The sequence below is a fragment of the Myxocyprinus asiaticus genome, chromosome 25 (assembly GCF_019703515.2).
Source record: "Myxocyprinus asiaticus isolate MX2 ecotype Aquarium Trade chromosome 25, UBuf_Myxa_2, whole genome shotgun sequence".
NCBI lineage: Eukaryota > Metazoa > Chordata > Actinopteri > Cypriniformes > Catostomidae > Myxocyprinus > Myxocyprinus asiaticus.
The window spans coordinates 23,465,552-23,479,190 of NC_059368.1; the positions used below are offsets into that span (position 1 = coordinate 23,465,552).

The following is a 13,639-nucleotide window of genomic DNA, read 5'->3' on the forward strand; positions in this document are numbered from 1 at the left end:
CGTGCAGCTGTTCAGTGAATTCACCGTAGTGAAAAGGCCACACTGCTGCTTCAAAAATTGGCATTTTAATCCAATTTTCATAATAACCAATGAAGCGAGTCTGCATTGCTCATAAATAAAATGAAATTTTAATAAGAAAAGTTGGATTCCGAATTGTTTGTCACTCTCTTAGGAGAGTGACAAACATTAGAGTATTCATCTCTAAAGTGAGGCTCTGGTAGTCTTCCAGCCCCTTGAGCAGGAAAAAGTAGAATGCCAGTGACAGCTGTCGGAAAGCCATCACGGAGCTCTGCTTTTGATGTGTGTGGGAGTGTTCCTCACAAAACCAGTTAGCTGCCACGCTTAACAAGATTGAGAAAGTCCTAAGGAATAAAAAAAAGAAAGGAATGGAGAGAAACACAAGCAGAAAGAGCAACAATCCATTGCATCCCTCAGTAGTTAATCGGTAACGCGAACAAGAGTAGTCATTTGTGGTAAGTTTGTGTGCATATGCATCATACTTTTCTGAAAATCCCAGAACGGAAAGAAAGCACATTCCAATTCTGAAATAGTGTGTTTGGATTCTTATGAACCTTGCAACCACATCTGGAAACATTATTCTTGGAAGACAGGTCATTATCCTCTAAAGGCAGCAATGAAAACATATTTAGAGTGAGGAAAAGAATCAGATTGAAAAACAACAATTGGAGTGACCAGATCAACTTTTGCTGTGAACGTCTGGAAATGCACGGCACAAACTAGCTTAACAGGGGAATAAAGCTCAAAAGAAAATGCCCCAACAACTGGCTTTGATCACTTTTACTCGGGAACAATCAAGAGTCATATATTAACCAGGGCACAGATAACAAATGCCACCAAAGTGACATAAATGCCCTAGATATTTAAATTGTGGGGGCAAGAAAATCTACCATTTCACATTTCATTGTATTGATCTGTAGCAGTCATGTCTGTATTTGCTCTCTGTATTGGCAAGTGTCGTTGAAAGTGTACTTTATTTGAAAGTACATTTTATATTTACGTACTACATTATATAATTACAAAAACTACAGTAATTACTAAGTGCTAACCCTAAACCTAACTCCAATCCTAACCTTAACCCAAATTAAGTACATGTAGTTACCTAATATTACTCAGTATTTTCTTGGGTAAGTATACTGAAAGTACACATACTGTAAAATAAAGTGCAACCCTTAATTGATCAGTTATTTGCCATAAATCGATGACGTGTGATTTTTATTTTTTTATGGTCCAACTTGGCCTTATGAGGATGTGATTTCACAGATGCAATGCAGCCACTCTTTACCTTTCTTTGTCTTTTGTATTTGTTCTTTTCATGGTAACCAGTCTCCTCCCACACGCATGCACATATGTGCACACACACTGCAGTGTAGGATCTCTGAACCCACATGCTGTGTGGTTTGATTTTCTGAGTGACTGAGAGAGATAGAGAGAAAGAGAGAGAGGGAGGTGTCTGGCCCACTGCTTCCAGTCTCTTGCTTGAGGAGTTTCCATTTGCACACACAGCCATTTCCAATGACTGAGAATAACTTTCCGTTTTCACGTTTTAATTTGGGCCACAATAAACTGTCAGCCTTCAGTCAAGGCTCACAGCTTTTACAGGCTGCTAGTTCTGATTGAAGTTGCCTACCTCAGCAACTGCCGCATGCATCCTGCTTCAAATGGAGCTAAGCTGTGCAAGTCTACTGCCTGTCTGCATCGTCTGTACGGAGTACACAAACTGCCCATTTTTCCCAGTCAAGAGTTAAATCAAAATGACAAGGGTAAGAAATTTCAGGCCAGTTTCTCTGTGGGTTAGAGTTTGCCTAAGGTGCAGTCGCTGGAGATTGTGGGAGCAGGGAGGGGTGCTGGCTGCAGAACCCTCGCCACAGGTAGGCAGACGGAGGCAGCCCTGGCTTCAAGAGGGGTGGAAACAGCAATGTTGGCTTGGACTGGAGCTCTGTAGGAATTGTTTATTCATGCACTGATCATTCTGCGAGCAGAAGAGGTTGGCCCTGGACAACTTAAATAGCTTAGTGTATTGTGGAAAAGACTGCTGGCAGAGGCTGAGGGTAGAGATTGTTTCGTTTAAAAAACAATTAAAATTTGCCTGATTCAGAGCTTAAGAATCCTCTCTCTCTCACTCACACAATTTCAATTTCAAAGTTCTTTTTTGGCATGAATGTTTTTACATACAATATTCAAGGTATCCAAAGTATCAATATACAAAAAAAAGTCAATTATAGTCAAATCATGTAAATTCATTTGCAATTTGTTTTATGCAAATCAATTAATATTTTGCCAGATACCATACATAATTAAATCATGTAGGTAGTGTAAAAGTGTTACATGTATACCCTTACAAAAATAGAGAGTTCATGGCAAATTCGCCTCTGATAATGTTCACATGCAAATGAGCTTTGCGGCAAACTTGCTGCAAATTGTCCATTGTTCCAAAGGTTTTCTAAAGGTTTACCACTACTGTCGAAGATCTGCAAACTTCAGGAAACATTTACGGTTAATCACAAGCTCATTTGCATGTGAAAATAATGAGTGACAAATTTGTGGCAAGTTTGCGGTTAATTTGCCAGAATTCTAGCATATTCACTTGTGCTCATTCATTGGTACAACCGGGGGAAAAAATAGTTTTTTCATCATTCATTGTGTAATTGTTTTAGATGGCTTCTTATTTTGTTTCCAACTGGAATGCGTGCCATTTCATTACATTTACATTTATCCATTTAGCAGATGCTTATATCCAAAGCAACTTACAAATGAGGAGAACAACAGAAGCGAATCATACTAGGGAGACAGTTGTGCTGTAATACAAGTTTCAAAATTGTTTAAAGAAGTACCCCTAGCAGGACTTCATTTAAATAAGAAGACAGTGTACTAAAGGGATTGGGTCAAGTGCTCACGGAAGAGCTGTGTCTTTAGATGCTTTCTGAAGGATGTTAGAGAACCAGCTGCTCGGGTTGAGTTTGGCAGGTCATTCCACCATCGTTATAACAAATGCCCAACTCGGGCAGCATAAGTGTCAAACTCTCTCTTCCTTCAGAAGCCATAGATAGTTTCTTGCACTTTCCCTTCCTTCTAAATGAAAGGATTTGCATGGCCTGGTAAGTGTTCAGAGAACATATGCGCACCTTGCCAATATTGCAAATAAAAATCCTTAAGAGGTTCTTAAGGTTGTGCTTTCAAGTCTTTATGCTGAGCTCTGCTCCAGAGCATCAGTCGTCATCATATTCACTCTGCATTTATTCAAATCATCAGGGATTGAATGCTAATTGAGGTTAGTGATATTCACTTGGCAGCCAAAATGCAACCCAGCCACCTTCAAAGAGAATCCCCTCTCCCAGTCAGCCCTTACTGATGAGATTAAACTTGTGTCGTCAAGTCATTGTGAGGTCTGATTGTCAAAGGGTCTTGATAGAGGACCTGGGGTATGGGGGCAGGACACGATTGTGTACAAAGAGTTGATTCAGAATTGCAGAGGCACTTAAGCTAAGTCTCTAATCACACATGCACCGGGTGTACTGTTTGATGGGTGAAATAAGGGGAGAGAAAAAAGCTATGTCTTTGGAATTATGGTAATCTTTGTGACTGTATGTCTGGAGATCACTTGCACCAGCATCTCTCCGCATGCCTCCTACATAAGAACCGATAGCAGAATCCCCACTGTTTCGACAACTAAATCACCCTCGCAAGCTTGCATGATGCACAGCTAATCTACCGCTGCATGTTTGCATAGGGTCATTGTTTAAAGTGTGAATCTGCACCTGCTTACGTGGGGGTGTATGTTAAAAGAGAGAGTGTGAATGCTGTGACGGAAGCTGATCCCCACGTGGATTGTGTGGGAGGGTTTGGAGCTTTGTTTTGCTTGTTGCTTTGCAGGAGTGTGGTTGTGTGTTTACTTGCTGTGGCTGAGATCTTCGAGGAGGTGGTCATGGTGAGATTACTGAACCGTGTAGCATAACAGGTTCAGGTGCACTTGTGTGTATGTGTTTTTGTGAAGGGATAGATCACTCAAAAATAAAAATTCTGTCTATTTATTCACCCTTATTTCATTCCAAACCCATGACTTTATTTCTTCTGTTGAACACCAAAGGAAATCAGGAAATCAAGGAAATTACTCAGAAGAAAGAAAGTGATAGGGATTTGGAACAACATGATGGTGAATAATTAATGACAGAATTTTAATCATTGGATGAACTTTTCTTTTTAAGTCCCATGAACTGTCTTGACGAGTGCAGTTTCCTTTCCTGTGTCGATGTATTTGCAGGTGGCATTAGGGGAAGGGACATTCTCATTCAAGAGAGCATTTGATTGGACAAAAATCTGTGTAGTGCACTATGAGTCATCTATATTTTCGATCCACATTCTAAAAGTTACTTTTTTCCATGTTTAGGAGTACACTAAAATATAGATGGCCTCATACATTGACTAAATGCTACAAAACACTGATTTCACTGGGTCTTTAAACAGTGGCGCCTGCAGCTGTGCATACCATGAGTGCTCCGACTGACCTGAGACACATTTACTCTCAGAATATTTAATCAATCATGAAGTGTCCCGTATTTCTGTTGGCTGTTTAATAGAACTAGCATTGCCCAATTTGTGAATGAATAATGCTTTTGAGTCGGTTCTTTTCCGTGAATTGGCCAAATGGGCTTGCAAAATGATCTGAATCGATTTGTGAATCAGTACAATTTGTTCGGAGTGCCCTCTCACTGAATCATTTGGAGTGGTATCACACAGAAGACAGTATCGGGATATTTACGAACACAAAGAACAAACAGCGCTGGATACAGTGGATATTTACCTACAATCAACTGAAACAAACGGTTGTTTTTTTGAGAGGCAACTTTGAGAAACTTCAGCTAGTGCTGTGTCATGTGAACAAGGGGCTGTTCATACCAAAAGTGTTTTTGCGTCCACTAGCGCTGTTTTTCAATTGCTTTCCATGTAAACATTCGCTAGATGGATGTCTTTTTGACAATTGTGTCACGTTTCACTGTGTTTTTAGCATCTCTCACAGGAGCGCTGCATTTTTAGTCCCCATATCAAGTTAAAAAGAACTCTTTCAACCGATAAATCTTGTCTCGAGACATCTGCATTCTGCTCTATTCGTTGTGATGCGTTTAGTTTTTTAGCGCAAGTACGCGTTTGTTCTGAACGGTTATGGAAGAAATTCTTTAGTCAATAGTTACATGAATACTACTCATACTCGAATATACCAAAAATGCTTCTCTCAGAGTCAACGGAATTGAATGCTTTGGTGTTGTTTTTGCAAAAAATGTCTCCCGGGGGAACATGCCCCTGGACCCCCCTATGTGTAAGGTTGTTTTAGGCAGATTTTTGTGCGTACCCTCCGATGAAATCCTGCAGGAACCCATGAATATAAGTGACATGCCGTTGTCATCTGGATGACGCAAATTGACCACTTGGTTTCTGTCTCTTTCTGTACAGGGTGTGAGCGGTATGTCCGTGGATGAGAAGTCTGAAGCTCCCATGTACGTGTATGAGTCGACAGTGCACTGTGCAAACATCCTGCTGGGTCTGAATGAGCAGCGGAAGCAAGGCCTGCTCTGTGATGTGACCGTGCTGGTGGAGGGAAAGGAGTTTCGCGCGCACAGGGCGATCTTAGCAGCCTGCAGCGAGTACTTCCTACAGGGCTTCGTCACCCAAAGTGACAATGAACTGGTTCTCAGCATGCCAGAGGAGGTATGTATATGCACACACACACACACACACACACACACACACAGAAAACGCATACATACTCTATACATGCACAAGAACTTCACTGTAATTTTTCAGTATGCCTGATATCAACATGTGTAGTGATTGATGTACAGTATGTCATCATGGAATCAGAGACCCTCCCCTCGAAATCCAAACACAACTGTTTAAAAGAGACTGCAAGCAGGAGATGTGCCTCGCTATCAACTTGTGATCACATGCTGCTGTTCGTCACTGATTATGACTCAATAATATAAATTACTATGTCTCTATTTATCTGTTCAAGATAGACACTTATCTCTGAAAAGTATGTAGTGACAAACATTATGCTAGTTAGCAAAGTTGTTAGCCTTAGCAAACCACATCACTGTCCTGACAGCCTTTAAAAAAGTTGCCGCAGATTCGCCACTCATTATTTTCATATGCAAATTAGCTTTGCGTGAAACTTTTCATTGTCGCCAAAGGTTTGCTGCAGGTTCTGGTGACTACTGGTGAAGAGCTGCAAATTTCTGGCAAACATTTGTGGCGAATAGCAAGATTATTTGCATGTGAAAATAATAAGTGGCGAATTTGTGGCCACTTTTGTGTGGTTTTTGTAAAGAAGATGTGTTCATTTTGCAAATTGCTGGTTAATAGCACATTTCATATTATACCTTTAGGTATGTTAAATTCATACAATTGCTGATTTCAATAGTTTTAATGGAATGTAAGAATTAAAACTGTGGCTAAAGGGTAGGCTGTGAATTTGCCTTCAGCATTCACAAATGCACACACACACACACACACACACCCCTGCTTTCCAACCTCTGGAGTGATTGAGTTTTCTACAGAGGCGTTAATGTCACATATGAACACCTGCAGTTATGTAGTCACACCCCCACTCATACATCACAATGTCATGTGAATTCACATGCTCAGAAGTGGGACACTTGTTACGCAAGGGAGCATGTAGTTTAAGGTGGGCTATGACTACAACAGTGTTGAGGAGTGCACACATATGTATTATCTATAATACATATGTGTCAAATATATTAGCATTAAATTGCATTGTTATGATTGAGATATTGAGGAATGTTTGGGGATTGCTGAGGAAGGTTTTGCTGTACACAGATGAAGTCTTATTTGCCTCAAAAGAGGTAATTAGCTCTAGAGACTTTCAAATACAAAATGGAATGCTTCTTTCATTCACTTCTTGCCTCCTTCATTAATTATTTATCAGTTTATCTCTCTCTCTGTCCCAAAGTCATTGCATTAAATTGAAATATATAGTAAAAAATAAATGAATAGATGCATATAAAAAGTTGTAAATTAAAGGCGTGTATAAAGACTAAAAGAAATATAAAAAAGTACAACAAATATTAAATAAAATGAGAGTGCAGTGGGTGTGGAATGAGACGAAAAAGGCAGTGCAAGATATTAAAGGGGTAGTTTGCTCAAAAATGTTGTCATCATTTATTTACCCTCATGTTTTTTCAAACCCACATAACTTACTATCTACTGTGGGACACAAAAGGAGATGTTAGGCAGAATGTTATAGACTGACAGCCTCAGTCACCATTCACTTTCATTGTATGAAAGTAATCACCCAGAAATGTACATTTACTCATCCTCATGCCATCCCAGATGTGTGTGACTTTCTTTCTTCTGCTGAACAGAAATGAACATTATCTTAGCTCTGTAGGTCCTTTCACTTTCACATTCTGAAAGTGAAGGTGGAGATTAATAGTAAAAAAGGACTTAAATATTGATCTGTTTCTCACCCACACCTGTCATATCGCTTCTGAAGACATGGATTTAACCACTGGAGTCTTGTGGATTACTTTTATGATGCCTTTATGTGATTTTTGGAGCTTCAGAGTTCTGGCCACCATACACTTACATTGGAAGGAACTACAGAGCTGAGATATTCTTCTTAAAATCTTTGTTTGATGCATTAGGGTGAGTAAATGATGAGAGAATTTTCTTTTTTTGGTGAACTATCATTTGAATGTGAGACTAACATTCTGACTAACATCTCTTTTTGTGTCCCACATATGAAAAATAGTCATTTGAGTTTGAAACAACATGAGGGTGACTAAACGGTAACAGAATTTTCATTTTGGGGTGAACCATCCCTTTAAGATTGCATATGTGTAGCCATCAAAATCTCGAAAGATTGAGGCAATGTATCTGTGTGTTAGAGACTTTGTGCTCTTTGTTTAGTGTCCACATATGCAGCAGTATCCTTTATGACTGCCTTAGTGATGCCCTGCTGAACATCGCCCCCTATACGTCAAATAAGGCAAGTGGAAATGGGGAAGAATAGGGGGTTTAAGCTGGGGTGGGGGTGATACTGGTAGGTTGGTTAATGGAAAAAAAATCCACTGCAGATGAAATGTGAAACAAAGAGCACCCCCACCTCCTGTTCTCCTCCGCAACACCCCCCGCCCCACCCACCCACCCACCTACCCCTCCCAGATGACCTTGTTATTGTTGAGTTGTGGGGACTGCATCGGGTTTGTGACATCATCTGTGTTAGCCAGCGAATGTTGAGCACAGAGAGAGAGAGAGGCCTTTAATCGGCTCTTTGTTGGGAATCAGATCATGAAGAGTGACAAAAAAACAGCCTCCCCACAGAAATGGAAGAAGTCCTGTATTAGACACCCAGCATTTCGATACTGAAGAATCTCATAATGAATCACTGTCCATACTTTGTTTTCTGAAATGTACCTTCTTAACCCACATATTCTGTTGAGGCTCATCCAAATTGTTTGTGTAAAAAAGTAATATTCATTTAAAAATTAACCTGTTATTTTTGCTATTTCATTATGTTCCTCTCACTTAATTTAAGTCCATTTGGCTGCTATCATTGAAGCTTTAACAGAAGGTAAAACATTTAATAGAGGATATGTAATAATTGTCATCAAGTTGATTTTTTTTTTTTTTTTTTTTTATGATCGCTACTTATAAGATTAGAAAAAGCTGTGAAGTATCACACTGATTCTTGAATGTTAAAGGGTTAGTTCACCCAAAATCTGTCATCATTTACTCGCCATTTACTCATTATATATATATATATATATATATATATATATATATATATATATATATATATATATATATATTAATATGTAGTTTTTTTATATCTGTGGTGTGATATTTGGTTGATTTGCTTATTCTGTCAGTTGTGATTATTTTTTGACTCCCATCAGAGGTTTGGCTTTGATGGTGATTTTGGATCCCCTCCAGCCACAATAATTAGAAGACAACCTTCAAAACACACTACATACCTAGATGAGTGCGAAATGGCCTTATTAACTGTCAGCACCCAATACTGTATGTATGGCCATTCGTCACATGATGAAGCCATGTGTAAATGTTAGGTCTGTCAGCTTATATCTCCTCCCAGGTGTTAGCTTTCAGAATGTGCCATTCTCTCTCTCTCTCTCTGTCTCTCTCTCTCTGGATATAAGACACAGTTCAGCAAAAACAGCACTGTGTGTGACTGTAATTTTCAAAGGAAGCTAATTCACCAGCTCTCTTGCTCTATTATAATTCCTTAATCACATAAATTGCAGTGCCATTTTAACCTCTGCTGATTCATGTGATTCTCTTCTCTTAATTCTTCTATCAGACCTCATGCTTTCAGACATATTTCTATTTGTAACACATTAAAATTTTAATTCTTGTAATCAGATTACAGTTACTGACTATCAATTAAATTTATGACTTTACTTAATGAGTCAAGAAACACATGGTGCTGAGGGTATGACTTGAGTGCAACAAAGAAGGAAATATAGACATATATTTTAATTAATTAAACAGAAAAACAAAAACTTTTGTGTAAAGTGTTTTAAAATGTAACTTAAATGTAATTAATAATGTGATTCATCTGATGAAGCCAACACTTCCAAAACTGGCTGCTAATAAGGGACAATGGACTTGTCACAATTTATTGTTATACCGAACAAAACAATTACACTGTATCTGATGGAACAGTTTGTGTGCCGGGTTTCTGTAGAACATCTTCAGGCAGGAGGCTAATAGGAATCACTTTAACGTGACCTTCACAAATCTTGATTTAATAACTTAATAAATGAATTTACTTACAAAGGCAAAGCAAGTTTATTTATACTGCACACTGCATACGCAATGGTAATTCAAAGGACTTTAATTAGGCATGATAAAAGGAAAAGTAAAGGCATGTAGAAGTCAATTTAAAGTGAAAAAGGAAAGAAAAAGAAAAGGAGAAGAATAAGCTGAATTAAAGATTATTAAGGAGAAAGGGGAAAGCATAAATAAAAGGACATGCTTTGAAATAAAGTAAAGCAGTGCATTCAGTAAGGTAAAGTACAGCACAGTGTTAGTCAGAGAATGCATGGGTTTTCAGTCTAGTCACAATTGTCAAAATAGCTAGTAACTAGCTAGTAAGGTGCAAAATACATCCTTTATAGGTTCTCATTACACTATGTGAATGTGCAACTTATAAGTATAAAATAAATATAGAAGGCAGTGACTTTTGATGCTTAGCGTAAATAGAAACAAAAAGCATCCTCTTTGCACTAAGGGCAAATAGTGTTAGATGCTATTTGCATCCATAATTAAATACTACCATATAGGGGCATGTAACGATGCTGGCAGTGCTGGCAATGATGAAGATGAGAGAACCCAAGTGCAGTTTATTTACAAAAGTGAAATCCAAAACCCTAACTACACATGAACTAAACTAAACATGACTTGACTAAAACTAGACTTGACAAAAACTTGACTTGGCATAAAACAAAACACATCCACATACATTCACATTCAATATTTGACAAGGGACAATGGAAAACATGAGGGCTTAAATACAAGACATGGGAGAACATAAACCAATGAACAAACAGAACTCTAACAAGTTAATTAAACAATAAACCAATGAAAACATGACACATGAACATGGAGGGAAAACATGAAATCACATGACAAGGGAACAGGAACTAAACTCTTCAAAATAAAAGACATGAATCAACAAAATACACGTGACATATCCCCCCCACTAAGGGGCGGCTCCCGACGCCCCAACACAAGAACAAACACAAAAAACATTACATAGTTCCAAAGTTCTGTAGGGAGCTGGGGGGGGGGGGTGTCTTGAGGCGTGGGGCATGGCATGGCGAGAAAGGGCGAGGGGCATGGGACCAGGGCAGAGTCAATGGAGGGTGGGGCCCTGAGAGGTTCGAGGGGTGGAATTGTGGAAAGCAGAGCCATGAGAGACTCAAAGGGCGACACCATGGAACTTGGTACCCAGAGAGTAGCCGCAGAGTCGAAGGGCCAGGGTGGAGCCGAAGGCAGGGAGGACCAAGGCGGCGCTGGAGGCTCAGAGGAGCAAGGCGGAGCTGGGGGATCGGAAGACTGAGGCGGAGCCAGTGGGACTGAGGACCAAGGTGGAGCTGTAGGGAAGGAGGTCCCTGGTGGAGCTGACAGATCAGAGGGACGAGGCACAGCCAGAGGATCGGAGAGCCAAGGCGAAGCCAGGTGACCGACAGACCAAGGAGGAGCCGGAGGGACGAGGGACCCCGGCAAAGCCGACAGGCTGAAGGACCACAGTGTAGCCGAGGGAACGCAGAGCTGAGGCGATGTCGAGGGACCGACAGGCCAAGGCGGATTCCAGGGCTCGGAGGGTCCAAGCGGGGTCGGAGGGTTGCAAGTTCCCCTTGCCTGCACAGGAGAACTAAGGGTGGGTACAAGGGTGGGAACCATCTCCAGGTCCAACTGCTCAGATGTGGTTGTGACATGGCATGGAGCAGGCTGAGGCGTAGTTGTGACATGGCATAGAGCAGGCTGATGATTCGGGGCAAAAGATGGCACTAGCTCAGCGACCATGACTAGGAACTCTGGTTTGGCGGCCATGTCGTGGAACTCTGTCTCGGCGGCGGCCATGTCGTGGAACTCTGGCTCGGCATCCGCCTCCCCCACAGTGAACGTGGAACCAATGATCTGCAGGGCGAGGTCGATATATTGAGCCAGATTGAGGGGACTGCGACTGCTAGGCATCAAGGAGGAGATCGGCTCACACAATCCAAATCTGAAAATGTCTTTGAGGGCGACCTCATTAAAGTTCACCTGGAAGACTAGAGCGCAGAATTCCTCAACATAGTCCTCCAGGGGACGATTCCCCTGACGTAGGCGCAAAAGCCAAACTGCTGGGTTCATTATGGGTGATCAAGTATTCTGTAACGTGTGCTGGCAGTGCTGGCAATGGCAATGATGAAGACGAAGATGATGATGTGAAGATGAGAGAACCCAAGTGCAGTTCATTTACAAAAGTGAAATCCAAAACCCTAACTACACGTGGACTTGACTTGACTTGACTTGACTTGACTTGACTTGACTTGACTTGACTTGACTTGACTTGAAACACATCCACATACATTCACATTCAATACTTGACAAGGCACAATGGAAAACACGAGGGCTTAAATACAAGACATGGGAGAACCTAAACCAATGAACAAACAGAACTCTAACAAGTTAATTAAACAATAAACCATTGAAAACATGACACGTGAACATGGAGGGAAAACATGAAATCACATGACATGGGAACAGGAACTAAACTTTTCAAAATAAAAGACATGAATCAACAAAATACACATGACAGGGCATCACTGCAGTATGTTTATTGTGTTTATTTAGAGTCCCACAAACACCCTACACCTAATTAAACTCCTACCCCTAAACCTAACCCTAACCTTCCCTGCTTTGTTGAAATACTATATGCATTTTACACGTATTTCACACTTTGTACTGAGAACCAATAAAGGATGTATTTTGCATCATACTAGCTATTGATGTTTTGTTCTTAGCTTAGAAATTCATTGTTATGATAAAAGCAATTATAAAGGGCTATAAAGCAAGAATAAGAAATCAGCCAGTAAAGGCTTAATAAATACTTGATAATCCCAAACAAGTCCATAAATAGTGTAATTTTTAGTCATGAATTACTGTCTAATCTCTGATCCCAAAAGTGTTGCTAAGAAATCTTATTTGTGATCTTTCTTTCTTAGGGCATCTGTGTATGCTTGCTTGAGTCCCTTTACAGCTGTGCACTCAGTATGTGTCACTGTGATTCAGCAGCGCTTTGGATAGCCAGCATTGGTCTGTCTGTATGTTTGAATATATATTTCTCTGTGAGTCTGATTCAGTACTAGTCTGCACAGTGACCTCAAACCACCTCCTGTTATAAAGTGTACAGTCTTCCAAATGGAGAGAGTTGTGAACAGCAACCACATGAAATTCAGCACCGTCGCAACACTCTCTTAAACCCCAACGTGCACACACACACACTGAAAAACATGCATTCATCAAAACATAAAAGTCGCAACACCTCCTACAGCGAATTGCGAAATAGCCTCATTTCTCAAAGCACTAAAGCTCTTTGAAACTGTACTTTTGAAAGGCCTGCTGGGAGGGTAGTTCCATTTCAGCTTGGTTTGGGCTGCTGAACGTTAAAGTGATTCCTATTAGCCTCCTGCCTGAAGATGTTCTACAGAAACCCGGCACACAAACTGTTCCTTCAGATACAGAGTAATTGTTTTGTTCGGTATAACAATAAATTGTGACAAGTCCATTGTCTCTTATAAGCAGCCAGTTTTGGAAGTGTTGGCTTCATCAAATAAATCACATTACAAATTACTTTTATGTCACTTTTTAAAACACTTTACACAGAAAAGTTTTTGTTTTTCTGTTTAATTAATTAAAATGTATGTCTATATTTCCTTCTTTTTCATTGTCGCACTCAAGTCATACCATCAGCACCATGTGTTTCTTGACTTGTTAAGTAAAGTAATTAACTTAACTGATAGTCGGTAACTGTAATCTGATTACAAGAATTTAAATTTTATTGTGTTACAATGCTTGTATGTAAAGTAACTAGATT

At 40.1% G+C, this 13,639-nt stretch overlaps 1 protein-coding gene across 5 annotated transcripts in view; it reads left to right on the forward strand.

Annotated features, from left to right (window-relative positions):
• The window catches only part of LOC127416144 (transcription regulator protein BACH2-like), a 163,311-nt gene that overhangs the window by 111,593 nt on the left and 38,079 nt on the right, over window positions 1–13,639 (forward strand). For 4 of the 5 annotated variants that reach the window (XM_051655306.1, XM_051655311.1, XM_051655308.1 and 1 more), the window contains one exon: window positions 5,467–5,721. In XM_051655306.1, the coding sequence (XP_051511266.1) occupies window positions 5,467–5,721 (255 nt within the window). Of the gene's footprint in view, window positions 1–3,901; window positions 3,947–5,466; window positions 5,722–13,639 lie in introns of those variants that run through there. The other variant, XM_051655307.1, reaches the window with a different exon arrangement.